General features: G+C 49.4%; 1 protein-coding gene across 2 annotated transcripts in view; it reads left to right on the top strand.

The window, feature by feature from the left end:
- PLEKHA7 (pleckstrin homology domain containing A7) overlaps window positions 1-21,566 on the top strand; it is a 72,164-nt gene that overhangs the window by 15,190 nt on the left and 35,408 nt on the right. For both annotated transcript variants that reach the window (XM_081099612.1, XM_081099611.1), the window contains exons 6-9: window positions 8,593-9,048; window positions 16,642-17,155; window positions 17,838-17,924; window positions 20,584-20,637. In XM_081099612.1, the coding sequence (XP_080955738.1) occupies window positions 8,593-9,048; window positions 16,642-17,155; window positions 17,838-17,924; window positions 20,584-20,637 (1,111 nt within the window). The remainder of the gene's footprint in view (window positions 1-8,592; window positions 9,049-16,641; window positions 17,156-17,837; window positions 17,925-20,583; window positions 20,638-21,566) is intronic.

Genomic DNA, 21,566 nt, shown 5'->3' on the forward strand with positions numbered 1-21,566 from the left:
AGCTGCAGTAGCCCCAGACTTAATGTCATCCAGATTCAGTCTAGCAGGAAAGAGCAGAGTTCGTGTCCAGAAACTCTGAGATCCATTATGATTAAACAGGCTTAGATCACATTTACACACTAAACCATGCACCATGGCCAGGGAACACACATGCTGATTGGCACAGGCCTTGGATACATGCTCCACTGCTGAGAACCAGACCATGGGCCTAAGAGTGAGGCAGGGGTGGATGCCCAAGTAGCATTCGGGCTGTGGGCAAAGGAAGGTAAAATGATGTGCGCCATGAGATAAAGGAGGCGCAAACAGCCAATGTCCAGGGCAGCTGGTTCACCCCTTACTTCCTACTATATTGACTTCTTTTACCTTAAGTATCTCCTCGCAGAGTGTAGTCTCTGAGGTCAGATAAGCCTAGTTCAAATCCCAGCTCCACTACTTTCTAGCTGTGTCACTCGTACAATTTAGGTATGCTGTTTAAACCTCGGCTTTTCTTAGTTCTAGAATTGTTGCAAGTATTAAATGAATGGATAAAGTGCCTACTGAGCATGATGCCTAAGACGTAGTAGATACCCCTTTCACATATGCTGGCTTCCATAGGGTTTGGTTTAACAACATCATTGGCTCTCTCTTCTTTACACCCTTCCAGTTTCATCGTTAATCCTCTGGATCACATGGATGATGAACTTCCTGTGAGCAAATTACACTCCCTCCCTCACCAGGATGTGCCCCTCCCCTAGTAGTGTGAACTGTAGTTCAACAACCCAGGGTCCTGCAGCACTGTCCCTCAGCCTGCTCTTTATACCCTGCCCCCCAGCCTTTTCCTGCAACATTCCCAGGAGCCAAGCTGAGCACCGTCACTGCACCTCTTCCCTTTGTCCTCTTCTTTCCTACACAGGCTTCAGGGTCTCTTGATAGATATTTATTCAAGTATTCTTGAGACCTCCCCCCCCCCCCCCCCGCCTCAAGCTGTAAGGAGCATGCACCAAGCATTGCTGCCATTTACCTCCTGTTCATAGTTTCCCCCCTGTTCCCATGTTCTTCCACTTGTCAGACTTCGGACTCTAGTTTTAGATTCCCTGCACCTCCTTGAAATCTGTCTTCCCAACTTTCCCTGATGGACTGCTTTTTCTCTTTTATCATAGGATGCCTGCCCTCTCTAACAAGCTAAAGCACTAAGCAGGGAGGTCAGCTTCCCCTCACAACTCACATCTGACAAGTGACTCAGATAGGAGGGCCTATCAGAAGGCCCCCTCCTATCTCTTTTCTCAGTTTCCAAACTTTTGTGGCCTCCAGTGTAACTATAGTCCTGTCTTGGGACTGAAGGAACTTACAGTCTAGCTATCATTGTAGTAAAATCCAACTTCCTTAACGGGGCTTTTGAGCAATGCATGGGTCTGGTCCCTACAGACACTTTTGGCTCATATCTTGCCACTCCCCATTCTCTATGCCCCAACCACACCGAAGTTCTTGAGTTGGGTGCATTTGTTCATGCATTCATCCATTAAGTCTTTTATTTTATGAATATTTATTGACAGCATATTTTGGGTCACAGTGTTAAAGATGCTGGGAAATACAACAGTGTTCAAGAGAGAGGCAAAGTCCCATGCATTCTTGGAGGTCAGGGAGACAGACCATAAACAGGCAAACAAATCAACAAGATGGTTTTTTATCATGATCTGTGCACGAAGATGCAGTAAAATAGGATGATGGGGTTGGAGAGACTAGCAGGCAGGGAGTAGGGTGGTCAGGGGAGGCTTCTCTATATGGCGAAGATGTGGGTGTGAAGCCCGATTGATACAAGAAAGTCCCATATACAAAACTTAGAGGAAGAATGTTCTGGGCAGAAGGAATGGCACTTATAAGCAACCTTAGGCAAAAATGAGCTTGTTTTGTTCAAGAAACAGAAGCTTAGGAGTGTGGTTGAATCAGAGAGAAAGGGGTGGAGGAGACTGTAGTGGCATCTGGGAGGCAGATAGTGGTCCATCTCTGGAGGCAGTAGGATCCCTCTGGGTCTTGCTCAGCTGCTCCTGCAGCCCTCACCCTGATTAGGACAACTTCAGCACACCCTCCAGGCCTTAGTCTAGGTGTTATTTCCTCCTTCCCTCACCCTTCAGTGTGTTAGATGCCCCTGCTTGTAGCACTCTGTCATTCCTTATGCACAGAACTTTCATGCTAACGTTACATTGGCCTGGTTTCTGATTGTCACCCCTATAAAATTGTAAGCTCCTTGAAAATGAGAAGAATGCCTGGCACATAGTAAACATTCAGTTATTGAACGGGTGCATGGATGTTTGGCTGGCTGGGCAGGTGGGTGGGTGGATAGATGAACCAAATATCTATAGAAACTCTACCTGTGAGATGTTCAGCTAAGGACTGGGGATGTCCTAGAGCAATCTGAGCACTGCTGTGGGACTGGCGTGTGGGGAATCAGCCTGCTCAGAAATGGCTCTCTGCACTCTCTTCAGAGAACTGAATATTTGACCTTCCAAATTCTGATCATTTGGGGTAAAGTGTAGCAGGAACACCTCAGGTTGGACAAGCCCCTGGGTCCCTTGGCAGAAGTAATAAACACTTAGCCAGGCGCAGGGCTTTGGGGTTGGACCAGATAGGGTTTGAGTCTTGCTTGTGTCACTGGCTGCATGATGGTGAACCTCTCTGAGCTTCACTTTCATGACCTGTAATGAAAGAGTAAGACTATCTCTAGCCTTGTGGGATTGTACAATGATAAGAAGAGGTCATGTATGTAACGAGCTAGGCTGAGGGTTTTGCATTTCCTGGGTGCGCAGTCAGTGATGGCCGTTGCTGCCATCATCCCCATCCCAGTAGAGATAATTTATTGTAAGGAATCCAGTACTCACGTGACTGCCCTCAGCCTCTCTGGACTTGACAGTACTGACCTTGCAGGTATTAGAGATGGGCTGTATCAAGTTTGTGGCACACAGTAGGACCCAGCATTTGATAACAATAACAAAGCATTGGCCACAGATACTGAATGAGCCAGAACTGTGCCTGCCATGTAGGGCGATGGGAGGTGAGTGGGTGTGGCCTGTGCCAGGACTGCAGACTAGCTCAGGTTGAGCACCATTTGCTCAGGTAGAAGGAAGAGGGAAGGATTCTCCAGGCAGGCATGAGCAGAGTGAGGAGACCTGGCTGGCATAGAATACCTTTCCTTTCTTCTTCGTCTGGTTTGTCAGTCCTTGAATCTTCACAGGGGACTTTGCCAAGAACCATTCTGCCGAGGCAAGAGGCCTCTCAGCTGGGCAGGCTGGTGGTTCATTTATTCTTGGGCCTTGCTCTTCTCTAGGGGAGGGCAGCCTGGGGATTGCGGAGTGTGTGCTCTGAGCTGCCGGGCCCTCTATTGTTCATCTAGAGCAGAGCATGAAAGGTGGCCAGATACCTTTCCCCCTCCCAGGGGGACTGACCTATTTAACTCTGGGGAAAAGCAGAAACCGACTCCTGTCTTCCTTCTCTCCAGCCATTTTCTCCCTCAAATGCTAGGAGCGAATTCAAGCGAGCGAACCTGTCTTAGGGCTCCCTAGAGACTCCGAGTCGCTTTCTCTTCACCCTTTTGTGCAAGTCTGTGGACTGTGTCCAGGGTGGGTCCTGGCTTTGGAGCTCACTGTCCTCCTGAGGCTGAGCTCACTGTCCTCCTGAGGCTGAGGCTGACGGACTCGGCGTCTGTCAGCACGGGCTGAGCCGGGCTTCCAGGACAGGGCTTCTGCCACTGACCTGGCTCGGACCAGACTCTCCAAGAATATCAGTGGCCTGGCCCTGGTTCTCGCTGCTCGTCTGGTTGTTTAGGTGAATGAAGTGAATGGGCCGGGATCCTTCAGTGGGATTGCAACAGAGGGGCTGTATCCAACATTAGGACCAAGGTCCAACCAAGTCGCTATATGTTGTCATTCCTCTGCCCACCCGCGTCTTCGATTGAGTTTTAATGTGTGTGTTTAGCATTAAAATAGAGGGGAATGCTATTCCTTATTTCCTGGTGAGATAAGAGTTTGGGATCAGAATAAAATGATAACCAGTGCACAATTGCTTAGTATGAGGTTACCTTCCAAGTTCTTGAGAAGAAAAGGGATGAGAGAAAAGTATCCTGGTCTGAGATGTGTTCCCTTCCCACTTGCAGTGGAAATAAGAATCTGCTCAAAGCAGACAGAGAGCATTGCTGTGATCTGCTGAAAATGAGGGCACGTAACCCCTGCAAATAGAAGGCTTAGCCCCTAATGCAGTTAGGGATTGCATTTGGTTGCTAGTCATAGAACCACCCGATTTAGGATGGTACACTCAAATTGGGCGTTAGTTTTCTCACAGAACAGGAATCCAGGCCGGTACACCAGCTCCATGATGCCATCAGGGGCCCGGCTCTTGCTTTCTACCCAGGTTTCAGCAGGTGGCTGTCATTCACATTGTTGTCACCTGGCTCTCCAGCACAGAGGCCACATTCCAGGCAGGAGGAAGGGAAGGGTAGCTAAGCCAGCTATGGTGCTTCTTTTAAAGACGTGAAGATGTCTGCGTATGCCTTATTGGCTGGATCTGTGTTAGTTACATGATCACTCTCAGTTCCAAGGAAGGTTGGGAAATGTATTTTTTTTTTACTGGGTACATTGCTGCTTTGAAAAATAAATGGGGTAAGGCAGGAGGGGAGAATAGATGTTGGGAGGCAACCATTTGCATGTGAAGGCACACTGTGTGCCAGACATGCGCTGTGCTTATTCTGTGCATTGTCCCCTTTAATTCTCCAACAACCAAGGAAGGCAGGGGCTGATGTCCTCATTTTGCATAGAAGGAACCTGAAACCAGAGAGGTCAGGGACTTGCCCAGGGGCACCCAGCGTAAACTGGGGTGAAGCCAGCACTTGAGTCCAGGCCTGACTAGCTCGAAATCCTACGCCCTCTGGGTTTGTTGTGCTCGGGGAAGTGATATATATGGTCCAAATGGTCATCAAATGTTAGAAGTTTCCCATGTTTTGAACAGTATCTGACTCCAGGTGCTTACAGGGACCGCAGTGGCCTGCACAGGAAAGGCTGTGTCATCTTAGCTACACGTCTGTGCCCTACATGGCCAGCGTCTGAGTGACACAGTCATTGACAGCCAAGGGTGCTTCATTTTTCCCATCGCTGTGCTCCATTGAGCATGGCAAATCTATTTTGTGACAGGTCTCCTGATTTGAGAAGTCATGTGTTAAATTGTTGGGAATATAAGGAGACAGGGAGAAAGCCAAAAAAACATTTTTGCCTTCACGCCTATAACTTAGTAAATTCAATGTTGAAGTCGGGTAAGGTGGGGAGAGGGAGCTTTACCTCCCCTTTCTTACCTGTAGCTGTAGGTTACACATTTTGGGCACAAAGGCGTTTTCTCTATGGCCCAGCAGCCATGGGACTAGGAGTTGTTCATAACCGCAAGTCTTAGGGCCTAGAATGCTGCCAGACTACCATTCTTTTAGCTGCTCTCTAAAGCTTTGTTTTGTAGTAAATGTTGGTGTAAATCTGAAGAAAAGGATTTGTCATTCCCTATCAAATTTATCTTCAGAAAGGACTGACATATACAAGGGTGTGTACCTCATGTGTACCTGTACAGTAGGACTAAGATTGACAGTTATAAGTTAGAAAAGCCTGGCACACTCCACGATTTGAAGTCATTTTATGGGAACAGTTTATTAGATGGGGTGTTAGGATCGTCTGGCTTTGATGGCAGAAGCAGTTTTCTGTACTGATTTCTCATGCACCCAGGTGCCCATCCAGTGGGTATATGAGTGCTCAGTAAATGCAAGGTCCTTGACCAGGAAAGTCCATGTTACAGTTGGTTGCCCTCAGACACTGTACCACAGTCCTTGGGTCCCGTAGTTGAGGAAACCCTTTTCCCTTCAGTTCTTATGTCATACATGTAGGTGGTGTATTTGCTTCACAGTGTAGCTTGTATGATGAAGTACGGTTTATCTTTGGGTGTGATTAGCAAGGAGGTGCAGTTACTTACTGGCAGGCCTCACAATTGGAGTAACCAGGTGAGAAAGCTCTTTGGCCGGGGCATGACCCAGAGTGCGGCCAGAGTTTAATCTTAAGGCAGCAGCCTTAGCACATCCTCCTTGGACGGTTTCTCAAATTTGAGGAATAGCAAAGAAGATAAAGGCCAGCTTAAGCAACGTGAAGGCTACTGGTTGGGGTTGCACTGATGTGGTTATGGAGGATTAAAGGAAGAGGAAAGATGAAGTCAAAACCTAGAATGTGTACATGAGGAACAGAGATGTCACTTCATAAATTTACTGTGAGAATTGCTTTTTCTGAAAGTGCAGAACCTGAATAGTTCCTGTGTGTTCCTACTGCTGGAGGTTTTAGGAATGGAAAGGCCCTCAGAGATCATCTAAAGATCCATCTAATACAGAGGGAGTATGCTAATTGACCCTCATGCTGTTGCAAAGATGGTGGCACCCACAGCCAATATGCTAACTGACTGCCCTGTCCTCAAAGATGGCGGCGCCCACAGCCAATAAGGAGGAATATGCTAATTGAATGCCACGCCCTCAAAGATGGCGGTGCCCAGTCCCCTCAGCCCCACAGGGGCAGCAGGCGCTGCAAGGCCAGGCCCGCCCCCAGGCAGGCCCTGCTGCTCTGCACACCTGCCTCTGGGGTCCCCCAATCCCCTTAGCTCCCCAGCTGCCCAGGGCCGGCCTGGTGGCTGCGCCTTCCCCTGATCACCGAGTCGCCTCCTGCCCCTGAGGGCTCCCAGACTGTGAAAGGGGGCAGGCCGGGCTGAGGGCCCCCCTCCAGTGCATAAATTTTCATGCACTGGGCCTCTAGTATCATTATAAAATGATATAATAGGGGATTCCTTCCACTATAAGTAACAGAGACCAAACTCAAACTAGCTTAATGAGAAAGAGAAGTTATTAGTTCACAAACAAAAAGTCCAAATATTTATCTGGTTTAGGTATGGCTAAATCTAGGAGCTCAGGTCAAGCATTTAGGATCCTGTTTCTCTCCATCTGCTTTCCTTGGTGTTGGTTTTATTTTCAAATAGTTGCTTTCCATATAGTTGTAGCAGCTCAAGACCAGCTCCAACCAGTGTCCCAGGGCTAACTCTGATTGGCTCCAAGATTAGGTCATGTGTCAACCCCTGAACCAGTCACTGAGACTTTGGAGCCTCGGCTGGGCAGAGACTAGTAGAGTGGGCAGCTTCCAAACCACATGGACTGAGAGTGGAGGAGGGTGATCCCCAAATGAAAATTGAAATGCTATTACCTGAAGGTATAGGACAGTGATGGCGAACCTATGACACGTGTGTCAGAGGTGACACGCGAACTCTTTTTTTTGGTTGATTTTTCTTTGTTAAATGGCATTTAAATATATAAAATAAATATCAAAAATATAAGTCTTTGTTTTACTATGGTTGCAAATATCAAAAAATGTCTATATGTGACACGGCACCAGAGTTAAGTTAGGGTTTTCAAAATGCTGACACGCCGAGCTCAAAAGGTTCGCCATCACTGGTCTAGGAGGTGGGGGCAAAGAGTTCCCCTAGTGATGGATAAAAGGCGGTCCAGAGTTTGTTATTGTTGTTTCCCACGAAGCTTTGGGTTTGTATGGAAAAGTCATGAGCACATGAACAGTGGAATGAGGGGTTGCGTTCCTAGTTCTCCAGGCCCAAGTTAAGGCCAACAGTTACTACACACTAAGAAGCAGACCCTGTGTTAGGGGGTGTATTTTTACTTTTTATTACATTTCAATTCTGTTTTAGCTCCCAGACTGGATTGGTTTTGCCCTGAATCTGTGCTGAGTATTGGTAGCTGAGGTTATGTGGTCGTTGCAAGGCCACCGGGTCTGGCCGCCCAAATGTAAACGCAGCAGCATTCCCATTGTATGCTTTCATGTTGAAATGAGAGATCTCTGGCTTGGCTGTTGGAAGAGTGATGGATCTCAAGGCCAGGACTTTTCACCATGGGGCACAAGTAGACTGGCTGCCCCATCCAAGGGTCTTTGGTAATTTTCCTGGTCCTTCTGGGATGGAGTGTGTTCCCTTCCCTGCCTCCCCAGTCTAAATGCTGCAAAGCTTGTGGAGCCTCTGCTGTGTCCCTGGTACCAGATAGTGGGAATGCTCCTTATGCTGCCATTGCTCTTGGGACTGTGCTGGCAGCCAGTGGGCTCAGGAGCCTTTCTGTCCAAGCTGGACGGCCTCAGGCAGATGGCAATATGGAAAGGTGTGAGACTATCACTGTATCATTTACTCATTCAGAGCGCCTGTTCTGTCACAGTCTCTGCACACAAGTTCTGGGCATACGATGCTTGGCAAGATGGGCCTCTCACCATGTCTACTTGGGCCATTTGGTCCAGTGTGACCATGGAGTTGGTTAAGGTTCTGATCTAGACTGGGTACATGTGGCTGAGGTGGCTTCCAGGAGGTGGTAACATGTTAGTCAGATCTCAAAGGAGTAGAAGTTCAAGTGGGTGGAGTGAGGGACTGGGCATACAGGTGGTCCAGGCAGAGGGAACAGCCCGTGCAAAGGTCTGGAGGTAGTTTGAGTGCCAAGGGTGTGCTTTGGGGAGATTGGCTGCTGGCGGTGCTGTCTGGATCGGGCTGAATGTACTGCTGTTGTTGCAGGGACCTGGAGAAGCTGGAGCGGCAGGCAGTCCCCCAGGTCAACCACGCGGAGTCCTGCCGTGAGTGTGGCCGCGTGGGGCCCGGACATGCGAGGGATTGTCCTCATCGCCGCCATGAGGACTCCTATGGCTACGAGAGGCGGGAGCAAGAGGAAGAACGGTACCGTTCCCACCCATCCGAGGGCAGGAGGGACAGGAGCAAGACCAGGTCCCCGTACTCGCCAGCTGAGGAAGATGCCTTGTTCGTGGACTTACCCAGTGGCCTGAGAGGCCAGCAGGCACAGCCCCAGAGGGCAGAGAAGAATGGCATCGCATACGGCCCAGGAGAGCAGAATGGGACGGGCGGATACCCGCGGGCCTTTCCTCCCAGGACCAACCATGAAAAGCACAGCCAGAGGAAGAGCAGCCTGGCCCAGGTGGAGCACTGGGCAAAGTCCCAGAAGGGGGATGGCAGGAGGTCAGTAATAGATCTGAATCGCTGCTACCTATGAGCAAAATAACGCAATAACAGTGGCTGTCATTTACCCAGCATGCCCTGGGTAATGCTGGCCTTAAACTCTCTACCTCCATTATCCCAAAAAATCCCATAACAGCTCTGCAAGAAGGGGGAATAGTCCCAATTTATCGATGAGGAGAATGAGGCTGGGAGGAGGGAAGGAACCTGCCCAGGGCACACAGATAAGTGGCAAAGCCAAAGTTCAAATCCGGGCCTGCAGGCCTCCCGAGCCACACGAGATAGCATGAGGAGGCTTCTTTGTTCCCTGGGGAGCGCGCTTTGAAACAGTCAGCCCGTAGACAGTAACTCCTCTTCTCCTTTTACCTGCTCCTTCTCTGCATCCGGGAAGTAGTTGTAGAAACTAGAGTAAGTGCAGGCCCGTTTTTTAACTTGCAGCACATAGAGCGGCACTTAGTCACTGCTGACTCAGGCTTCACCATGCCCATTCCTTCAAGAAGCAGGTTTCAGTGGGTTAGAGCATGTGAATCCTTGCTATTTGCAAAGCACTGTCTGTATTTTATTATAATTTTAGATTAATTAGGGCACATTTATGAACGTGAAGAATTCAGGGTCACCCAGCTTCCATTGTCCCCAGAAGCCTCTGTGTTTTGCCTTCAAGACAGGAAATCCCCCTCACTGTCCTCAGGCTTGTGAAACAAACCACCGACTAGAGAGGTGAGAGCAAGGCCTGGGCGCATTCAGAAAGTGCCCCTGTGCCAGAAGGGCCCGGGGAAGTACCAGAGCTCAGGCCGAGTCTGCCACCGGCCTGGTAAACACGAGCTAACTGCCACACTTCATTCTCCCTGTTGGCGAGCCGGCTTTCCAACTGCAGGCTCTGCAGGCAGCAGCGCTCCTGGGGGAATAGCCCAGGCCTGCTTTCCAGCCTGTGGGTGTAGAGTGCATGTGCGGGTTGTGTAACCTCTTTAGTCTGGTCCAGCTGGACAGTCGTGAGGGTAGATGGTGGAGAAGTCACAGTGGAACCCCCTAAGCAATTGGTGGACGTTGTTGTGGGCCAGACCAGGAGGAGGAGGGCCTTTTGTGTCAGAGCTGAGATGCTTGCCCGTCCCCACTGGGACTGACCAGGTGTCAGTTCTGTTTGTTCGCATTTGGTGTCTTATGGAGAACGGAAGCCCTGCTCAAGGACACGGGAGGGGCTGCCATGCTCGGTGCTGGACAAGGTGGTTGTAAGTGACTTTCCTGCTGAATGAGCTTGGAAAGCTGGGTCCTCAGATTAATGTGCAGGTCCTCATATCCATGTAAGGAATTTGGGTTTTATTTGAAAAAGCAACAGGGGGAACCACTGGAAGAGTTTGGGTTTTTTTCATAAGCCTATTGTAATTTTTTAAATTTTCACAATTTAAATAAAATTCAGCTAGTTAACATAAACACAGAGGAAATGCACATAATTTACAGCCATGTACAGAATACAATAGCAACCCTCATATAAATGGTCAAAAGGTATCAATCAACCCCTGAGGTTGATTGTTAGTTATGACTTTGAAAGGTCAAGATTTAATTGTTCACATATACAGGGGTACACATTCAAAATGTTCGTTAACACAAAAACTGAGTGAAACTAGAATTTTCAGTTTCTAAAAGGAGTAGCATAAAAAGTAGTATATAGCTTAACGAGAAGTATAAGAGCACGACAGAGAAGAGATCTGAGTAGGCAGAAAGTACATTACATCTTTTAATATAATTAAAATTCCTTCCAATTTAACTCATTCAGAACTATGTTCTTAGGAATGTTGAAGTCATGATCAATATTAGAGGAAAAGCTTAACTATTGTATTTATCAGCCCCAAAAGGGCCCCTATATATAGTACTAACAGTCTGGGCAGAAGAGCATGTAAACAACACAAGACAGGCATGACCAATACTGGGAGAGTAAAGGATAGATTGATTTCTAGCATTTAAATCCTTCAAGTTCAAATTAATATTTTTAGTGATTTAACACAAATCTAAAAATACTGACATGTTTATGCTCCAGTAAGAGTAAACACTCATTATTTTTAACCCAAACTCTGTTGGTCCTAATATATTAATGCTTTTCTACAATGGGCATTAGGTTTTAGGAGACAAAAGGCTGGATTAAATGATCTAATAATATTCTATTCTTGGCTTCGAAGTTACAAGTCAGTTACTTGTGGGCCTCATCCTTAAAGGCTGGTTCCACAGTTACGTACATAGTAAAAATTACGACAAGGCTTTGGTGATAGTTTTTTTCCCTGGATTTAAAAGCACTATGGGACCCCACAATCACAGGGTTTGGTAAATCTCAGATTTGGACTTGGGAATTTAGGGGACTATTTTCTATGAGCCACAAGTACCAGAGCTCTTCCCGCTGCTCTATGAGAGTATGCTGTTTCAGTATCTACTGCTTTAACCTGAGTAAGCTCAGTTTAATTTTGAGAAGATTCTACAATAAAAGTACATACTCATCTGAAGAGTGCCGACTACCTCCAATTTAGAAATAAAATGTTATCTGATAGAAAATAGATGAAAACAAAACACCATTTAAAAAAAAGTTCAATGCTTTAAGTCTGCATCTTTCTTTTTAAACATTTGCCTCAATTAAAAACAAGATTTACAAAGAAATATTTCAGAGACAAATATTTTACAAATAATCTGTAGTGTGCCCCCCCCCCCCGCCCCCCGCCAATTATCTCTGTCAGACATAAAGTACACTATAGCAGACTGTGCTTTGGGGGGAAAAAGAATGAAAACAAACGACATTGCTCTTTTCCAGTTGTTGCACAAGGAAACGGCCTAAGACTAAGATCTTTTCCTTCCAGGACATAGATAAAACTCACTTTTAAAAGCTAAATATAATGCACTAAAGGTCAGCGTAAGTTTTACTTGCTAAATACAAACAGGAATATCACTGGAAGGTTTTAAGAGGTAAATGATATAATATTACTAATCCACAAAGCGCCTGTGGAGGAAGGAGGCTGTTGTAGCGGCCAGGATTGGTGACAATGGAAGCAGAAAGAAAGAGATTGGAGGTGCATTTTAGAGGCTTAAAAGCAAACTTTGTCAATGAATGGGAAGTGCAGGATGAGAGAAAGGGAAGAACAAGGAGGATCCCTAGAATTTTTACTTAAATAACTGGGTGGTTCTGATGTGGGGAGGGTTTAGAAACTAGTTTGGGGGGAAATCAGGGTTTCCATGTTGGACATAGAAGTTTGAGAAACCTATTAGCTATCCAAGGGCAGATGTCATGTAGGCAGTTAGATATGGATGGTGATGTTGAGGTTTGAGGGCTGGTTGGACGTGCTAATTGGGGGCAATCAGCATGTAAATGGTACCCCAACACTTACAAGTTAGCAGCAGGAGAGGGATCCTGGAGAGTAGACTGTGGTCAAAGAGAAACTCTCATGATAAGTTAGTCATTTCCTCTTCTGCGCGATTCTTAGGAACTGAAGTCTGTGTGGAGCTGGCTTGGGGAGACAAAAGCAGGAGAAACCAGACGTCGGGGCAGATAGGAAGGGCAAGGGTTGACCCTGATGAGCCTGTATTTCCTGATGGGGAGTTTGGATTTAAGCTTGAGGCCGTGAAGCCATTGGTGGACTTCGAGCAGCAGCCTGGCATGGCACTGTTACTGAGAATGCTTCACAAGGCATTGGCAGAGAAGCGGTATGGCAGAAGGAATTCTACAAGCTGAGTGACTGCTATGCAGTGATAGGTTATTAAATGTGAAATGTCTCCACATAACTGTTTCTGGCAGCCCACAAATCCGCATTATTCTGCTACGCACAGTGGTCTGTGTTTGGGGGTGGGATGCACATCGGGGAGCTGAAGGATGAGAAGTCAACACCAGCAGATAAGTGATAGCTGGGGAAGGCGTTGGACTGTCCCTAGGATGTGAGATGGGAGTTTGAGCCATTCTTATTTAAGGGGCAGGGTAACATCAGGCCTGCGGATGAAAACAGTCCGTTGACCTTGAAGGTCATTGAGCACGCGGTGAGAAGAACTTCAGACTAGTGGTAGAAGCACTTCTCAGTGGGCTGAAAAGCAAAAGTGAGGAATAGAAGGCAGAGTATGAACTACCTACCTTTTTGGGAGGAAAGCTGTCAGTGTCTGAGTAAGCAAAGTGCTTGGTCTCGGATCATTCACTTCTGTCTTGAAAGGACTGAGTGATCCTTGCATTCCCAGAGTTGTGCGCTTTTTCTTTTTTTTCTTAAAGATATATTTGAAATCTCTTACTGTCAAGAAATAAGTTGATCTGGCTGCTTAATGCAGGAACCTCCTCCATTTGAAAATATAGACAATGGATATCTCTGCTGTGTGATTAAGACTTTGCTAACCTCATTAGGTTGAGCACGTTGGACATTGAAAGGAGGGTTGGTTGGGCTGTATTAGGATCTTGTGTCCGTGGCTCTAGACCACAAGAAGTTGTTTATAACTGTTCTTTCAGGACTTGGAGATATATATTTCACATCAATACACTCCTTTATGATGATGGTTTGTGGGGAACAGGCTGACATACCCTTAGAATCTTAACACATCCTAAGTGGTTGGTCTGAAATGCTAGCCTTCTGTTATCCCCTGGTGTTTAAATTAATGCACACTTGTAAAGTAAAAAGGCGGGGGTGGGGGTGGAAGTGGAATCAGGGACTCAAACATCAGTGAGGAACAGAATAGAAAGTGAAAGTCCTATACAGTTAGTATGGAAGTGAGGGTGAGGACGGTCTGCTGAATAAGGAATTGGTGATAAAATTTGATTTTACATTCTGATGTGACCATTTTATAGTGGCTGTGTCAGAACATCCTGTTTGCTTTGGTGCCTTTTGGAACAGGGAGGCCCCATAGCCACAGAGCAGGGTGCGAGGGCAAGAGACCCTGAGCACTCTTTTGGGGTAAGTCTGGAGTTGGGGGCCAGCAGATGGGTCTGCTGTCGGAACGAAGCTGCTCCCAGGGTGATCTTTATGTTGTCTTACAGCCCTGCCCACCTCCTGGTCCATCCTCGGGAGCCAGGGCTCACCATGGGACTGGGATCTTTGGGGTTGCCTCCAGCGGGCCAGCGCTAGGAGTGGGAATGTGGGGAGTGGCAGGCAGTGCATAGGCTGAAGGAACAGGCTAGAGGGCCAGCTGAGGGCTTTGGGGCACTGCCCAGTGGGTCTCTGACCATGGGACACATAGGCAGCACCGGTGGGCTGAGAGCCACACCGAGGGGTGTGGGAGCACAGGTAGGACATGCTCTGTATAGTTTGCATTTGCTTCAGGCAAAGTGAACAGTGGTTAGTAAAGTCATACGCTCCCCAGGGGGAGCCCACCTGTTTGTGCCATTGCCATCACCGCAGTTACAGGATTCAGGCACTGCCCCTTCCTCAGGGTCAGGGTCCCCTCTGACGCTGGGAAATCAGCAGCAAACCCTGCCACCTAGTGGCAAGGAGACAAGCTACACAGGCACTAGACAAGTCTGGGTGGAAGAGATCTCAACATGACCTCTTATAATTGCAAAGGTAACGATGAAAAGGGAGAAGAAAGCTACCATTTTTGAATGACAGCTATTTGTATTTAAAATCTGTTTTTATTGATTTTTGAGAGAGAAAGGGAAAGAGAGGGAGAGAGAGACAGAAACATTGATGAGAGAGAAACATCAACATTGATCGGCTGTCTCCTTCACGCCCCCTACCAGGCATCAAGCCCTGACCAGCGACCTCTTAGTGCATGGGTCATTGCTCAACCACTGAGCCACACTGGCCTGGCATATGACAACTGTTTCTAATCCTCACAACAATCCATTGAATGGTTCTTAGTGTTCCCACTTTATAGTAAGGAAAATGAGGCTATAAATGACACCCGAGGACATATAGTAAGGAAGAGATGAAATGAGGCGAGTTTTAAAACAATTTAGAATGATTTTAGAACAATTATTATGTTAGCCACCCGAGGTCTTGTTAAAACACAGGTGGCTAGGCCCCACCCCCAGAGTTTCTGACTTGGCAGGTTTGGGTGGGACCTGGTAACCTGCCCGTCTAACTGCCCGGTGGTGCTGATGCTGCCGCACGTCTTGCTTGGGGTAAACACTTGCTTGTAAAATATAGAAATTTATTGGATAAAGTTGATCGATAAAGTCAGGGTCAGGACTCCAACCCAGGCCTGTCTGATTCCAACACCTGTTCTCTTTTGACAACATGCCGCCTCTCAGGTTTGACTTTTAAGGCTGAATAAATCGCTATACTTTGCCCTTTGCTGAATTTTTGTTTTGCAACATAAGATGGCTGGTTGGTTGTGTGCTGGTGTATTCGTTAAAGGGCTGGTTATGCATGAAGACTTTCTCAGGACAACCCCACAGAATGTAAGACACGGGTTCTGCCCTGTAAGGATGTGCAGCTCGGCTGGGAAAGAGATATCTTACAAGTATGACAAGGACCTCAGAAAAGTTACCAACTGTATAGTCACTAAGTCAGAGCAGAGCAAGAACCCCAACGACCGTGGCATTGCAGAGGCCTCTGGACGGACAGTGTCCTGGAGAAGGAGTGAGTTAGGGTGCACAGGGCACTGGGAGCCCGTGCAGGTGGGGGAGGGAAGAACAATATGAAAATGAGGAGAGCTGGGAAGGGAGCACCCGCTGGTGAAGTGCCATCTATGCATCAGGCATGGAGCCTGCATTCTCTCATGGACCTTTCGGAGCAGTGGGCAAGCTGCCTAGGGTCACATCGCCAGTGGATGCCAGAGCTAGGACTCTAGAGCTAGGACTCAACCCCTCGTCAGACTGCCCTGCCTTTTCCACATGAGAAGTTGCCCAGGGGTGTAGGAGGCTGGGCGGGATTAGGGGGAAGCTCTCACTCTCAGGCCCCAGTAATGACAGGGCCGCATCCGAGGGGGGCCTCCTGGCCTGTTGGGCCCAAGACGCCTGGCCCTGGCTCGCCCCAGCTCAGTCCTGGTCCCAGTAGGAGGAGCAGTGAGAAGACAGCAGGACTGCAAAGTGGGTTGAGGTCAGATGCTGCAGAGCTATGAGGACCAGGCGAAGGGATTTAGATTTCATAAGCAGTGGGGAGCCATGGAAGTTTATGGAGCACGGCAGTGATTGGATCTGAACACTTGACTGCATACTGTGTGGAAACTAGTGAGGAAGGTCTCAAAGTTGTCTTGGGTGAGGGGAGGTCATTAATCAGTATCCGGACTAGGGTAGTAGAAAAAGAAGGGAACTGATGTCAGCACGTCCATTAAGAACCTGCAGGATTTGGTGTGGCGATACCGGACACAGGTAGCGTCTTGGGGAGCTGGAGAATTACGAGGTGCTTCCTGGAATGTGCACACCCATCGAAAGAGCTGACGGGTTAAGTGGGAGAGAGGAGAAGGCAGGGTTCCTCCCTTGACGTGATGGGCGTGGGGTGGCCAAGTCGACCTGGTAGAGGGTTGACACTCCGAGGCTGACAGGGGAAAATGGCTTTGGAGTCCTTTGCCAAGAGACGGAAGTCCTGGGTGTCTGCTTTGATTGTCCTCTGGGGTCCTTACAGGCCTGGCCTTGCACGTTTACTTAGCTGTGTTTCCAGATGCCTCGCAGACCCTGGCGTCATCTTACCTGTCCTCCTCTCTCCTCAGCCTCCCCCCGGACCAGACCCTTCCTCGCCACGGTCCCAGCCAGTCCCTGTCCTTCCCAGAAAACTACCAGACTCTTCCCAGGAGCACCCGTCACCCATCGGGGGGCTCCTCGCCTCCACCCCGCAACCTGCCGAGTGACTACAAGTACGCGCAGGACCGAGCCAGCCACCTGAAGATGTCGAGCGAGGAGCGCCGGGCACACCGCGATGGCACCGTGTGGCAGCTCTACGAGTGGCAGCAGCGCCAGCAGTTCCGGCACGGCAGCCCCACGGCGCCCATCTCCCCGGAGTTCCCCGAGCAGGGCCGGAGCAGGAGCATGCTGGAGGTGCCCCGCTCTATCTCCGTGCCTCCATCTCCCTCGGACATCCCTCCCCCGGGACCCCCGCGGGCCTTCCCACCCCGGCGGCCACACACACCAGCAGAGAGGGTCACGGTGAGGCCACCGGACCAGAGGAGGAGTGTGGACATCTCGTTGGGCAGTTCTCCCAGGAAGACATGGGGCTACACCACCAAGGTGAGGCTCTGGAGTCCTGTCGGGCTGCTGGGGCCCAGCATTAGGGCACCAGGAGCCTCACGTGGTTTGAACACAAATTTGAGCAATTTGCAGTAATGATAGGTCACACTTACACAGTAATTTTAGGTGTCAGTGCAGGGCTAAAGGAGTTACTTTAATTTTTACAACAGCCCAAAGAGGTAGGTGCTGTTATGCCCATTTCACTGATAAGAACTCTTGAGGCATTAAGAAATGAGTAACTTGCATGAGGCCAGACAGCTAGAAGTCTGCTTCCTTGCAGCTTGGAAGGCAGAAAAAGCTGTCAGTGTTCAGTTTAATTATCTATAATAATAAAAGCGTAATATGCTAATTAGACCAGAAGCCGGGGCTGCGAGGGAAGCCCGGGTCCCGGGTGACAGAGGGAAGCCGGTGCTGGTAGCCGGGGGAAGGAAGGCCTACTCTTGCATGAATTTTGTGCATCGGGCCTCTAGTGTATAATAATCCAACTTACGTTTTCACTCGTCAGGGGGCTTTCACAGTTTGTCACTGTTGTAACCGGGTGAGAAAGGGGCTATCTTCATTTTACAGATGAAGAGTGAGGCTCAGAGAGATGTGCCTGAGGTAGGCTGCCCTGCCAGTGAGTGGCAGAGGTTCTGCCCCCTTGCCCGGCCCTCAGTGTGACTTCTTCTCTCCCCACCTGCAGAACTCGTCGCACGTGGACCGACGCTCCATGCCCTCCATGGGTTACATGACCCACACTGTCAGCGCTCCCAGTTTACACGGAAAATCGGTAAGTGGGGCTTCATCTCCCCCTCCAGGCGAATGATATAGTGCAGCCGGCAGAGGGCTAATCTCGTCTGATCCCCCCTCCCCTCCACCCCCCAAGTTAATCCAATGCAGCCTGCAGGGCAGTTTTCAACCCCCAATTTAGAGATGAGAAAAATGAGGCTCAGAGAAGTCGAATGACTTGCTCAGGGTCACGCCGCCAGCGTTGGGTCCTTCCCAGACCCGACGAAGAGCTTGGGGAAGTGGAAGAGAACGTGGGCTCTCCTCTTTCGGACAGCGTTTTCCAGCCACCTGCTCTTCTCTCGTTAGCTCCTCTCCTGGTCTTTGCTTTGATTAGTTAACCATCTTCAAAGTGTGAGTCTGGGTGAGGGCCACTGCTGGCTGCTGTTTTCTGGAAAAAGCACTTCCTGCAGCCCCTTTCCCGCCAGTGCCTTTATTTGTCCTAATGACAGAATTAATGCAGCAATTACCTAATGGTGTCACATCCGTGCTGGCCCAGCACGGGGCGAAGAGTAATTATAGCGACGTGCTCCTGCGGTGGCTAATTTCCTCGTGATGTGTCTACACACCTGCAGCTGGAGGAGCTCTCGCTGCTTCTCACCCGGTTACGGCGGCACCAGGCCAAGCTGGCCAGTGTGCGAGATTTCGCCGTGGGCCAGTTACTGCAGCACCAGCTGGCCTTTCCCACCTGCCAGGTCAGCACCCCAAGTCTCTGGGGCTGGGGGCCACCCCAGAGGCAAGGGAGTGACGTGCTGGCCCATGTTCCCCCGTGCCACGCCCTGGTCTGTCCTTGCTGTCTGGCTCTCTCCCTCGTTCCCTGCCTGTTTGCTTCTGGATGTGACTGCTGGACACTGTGCCACGGTGGTGGGGCCTGTGCCCGGGCACCGGGGAGGAGGCTGCATGTGGTGTGAGGGCCCTGAACTGTGGCTTCTCTGGCTGTGAGTAGGGACTGGCAGGCTGGTGTGTGGCCATGTCCGAGGGGCTGTGCTGGCTGTCGTCCTTGTTACCACCGTGGGTCCTCCTGGGGTGCCTAAAGGTGTGTGCCAGCCTGGAGGGAGAAGGCAGAGTGCCCAGCCAATAGACCAAGCAGCCTCACATCCCTTACCCTGGTGAGCCTCACAGTGACCTGGGAGAGGGTAGGTAGGGCAGGAATTATTAGCGCACAGCAGGCAGCGGGTCAAGAAGGGACGTGACTTGCCCGGGATCCCTCGGTTACATCCAAACCCCAGGTCCTGCCTGCATAGTGTCCAGGCAGTTGCCCTCCCAGCATCTGGAGCAGCTTAAAGAAGATGCTGGTACAGACAGGACTGGTCCCTCTGAGTTGCACAGATATCGGCAGAAGACAGATGCACAGGGCGATGGGATGGTCGCCTTCCTTGTCCTGTTTTAGTGGGACCTGAGGGACTCGGGAAATGTACTTGGGAGAATGAAAGTAAGGGAACACTTACAAAAACCCTAAGTTGTGAATTTGGGTGTTTTTTAAATAACATTTATATAATATTAATTTATTAATAATTTATTAATGATTTAATAACATTGTTCTGTCCCTCTTACTGCCATGGAAAGTGTATCGGGACCAATAATAAAAAAGAAGAAAGTGTGTAGGGACTGGGCTGATTAAGGAACTAGGGAAGGGTAAGGGGACAGGTTAGGGACAGAAATAAGATCTTGCTAATTAGTGTCCCTGGCAATGGTCCTTCAGGCCTTCTCATGCTTAAAAGCATGGCCCGCATGTGTCGCATTGTTTATTTGTGTGTTTGTTTTACATCAGAGCTGTAAACGGACCATCTTCCCAGCCATGCTCGCCTCAGCTTGCTGGAGGCCTCTTAGTCTGCTGAGAGTGTGCCTGGGCTGCTTTTGAAACCTCTCTGCCTCACAGTCAGCGCCCGTGACCTATTGCACGGGAAGCACAAGTTCTAGGAGAGCAGTCTCTTCCTTATTCCTTATTCTCACTTTTCCTAGTAATTATTCTGAAGAACTCAGCGCTGTCGGAGACGATACGAGCTGATAGGTCTGACATTGGCCCTTCCTCAGGTAGCTCCCGATGTGGTCACTCTGGCTCCACGCTGAGCAAGGAAGCCAGAACTTCCAGCTTCCAGGAAACGTCCAGTGGCTACTGGTGTTTATTATTCTGAAACCCAAGGTCATAAGGGGACATCCCTGGGCCATCTCCCGGCCTCTTCCAGGCATTTACCCATACCGATCATGGGTCATTTTGCTTCATGCATGTGAATAACTCAGTGCAAAGGTTTGATGACAAAATTTGGAGTACCGGCCGTCAATGGGCCCTGAGCTCAGGTGTAGATGTCGTCTTCCAGGGAGACCTCTGTAGTTGTCTCAGGAGATCACCTCCGCCTCAATGGCATTGTTGTCCTTGCCTTCTGGTGGGATGTGTGCTGTCTGCCTCCTTGCCATCAAACTCCCCCCTCAGCTGATGAGGGGACAAGCTGGCTTTCCCCACAGCAACCTGCAAGATCCATCATGCTGAGAGCGGGCTCCAAGCTGCACCAAGACATTTGTGCTTCCTCTGTGGCCTGGGAAGTGTTGGCCTGCTGTGGTCGCTGTCCCCGATGCTGTGCAATGTAAATCATTCATGAAGCCCAAACACACAAACATAGAAACCCTTGCTGCTCATAACTGGGTTCTCTGTGCTTCCTTTGAAGGCTGATGATACCTACCTCCAGCTGAAGAAAGACCTGGAATACCTGGACCTAAAGGTGAGCCACATCAGGGATTCGCGTCCCTTGGACACTCACCTTACTGAGAGTGTCCGCTCCATCATAGCCAGGCCCACGCCAAAGACTGTGCAGGTCTGATCAAATCTGGATCCCAAATGGAGACGGCTGCTGTCTAGTCAGAGGAGTTTTATTTCTTACAGCCTCAGATTCTGTTCTTAGTCTCATGTGAATTCTGCTGTGAGTCTCTGTCCTACCGAATGAGGCCACAAGATTCGGATCTCTTCCTGTCCTTGGGCAGAACCAAAGGTCCCTCCAAATAGTAATCGTTGCCTTTCAGAGCCTGCAGTGGGATGGGGCCGAGTTTGGTTCAGAGAAGCCCCTGGTGTGTGCTTTTGGTTCCAAGTAGGTCGGTGGATTGTTCGTTGCTGGGGAGATGGTTCCACGTGGAATTACGTGACTCTGAGGGGCGCTGTCTCCCACCCCCCATTTAGGAGATGATCACTGGTGATAAAGCTCCGGGCTCAAATCAGCCTCCGTGGCACAGAGAGCCCGAGGAAGCCAGGGAACCGAGAGGCACTGCCTGACAGCTGCCATTGTGGCGTTCACTGGGCTCTCTGGAAGCTCCCCCTGTGAAGAGCACTTCTTATGCCTGAGCCATGAAACAGACTGAAGGAGTGTGACTTTTAGTTAACTGCGGGCGTGAGAGACGGTGAGGGCTGTGGGAGTCTCCCAGGTGACTGCCATGGGGCATGCTCCTCCAGTCTCCGGGGTACCTGGCTTGAGAGATTTTTAACGGGGCTTGTCCTCCAGCCTTGTAGAAGTGGGGTATGAGCATCAGGCCCTATGGCAGCCTGTTTAGAAAACAACTAATTAACTGCTGTATCTGGTGAGCACTTGCTGTGTACTCGGCCCTGGAGAAGCATAGGGGAGGTGCAAGAGTAAAATCGGGGCTCTCAGGGTTGAGGAAA

Source organism: Myotis nattereri, assembly GCF_964212035.1.
Source record: "Myotis nattereri genome assembly, chromosome: 9".
In the NCBI taxonomy this organism is placed as follows: Eukaryota; Metazoa; Chordata; class Mammalia; order Chiroptera; family Vespertilionidae; genus Myotis; species Myotis nattereri.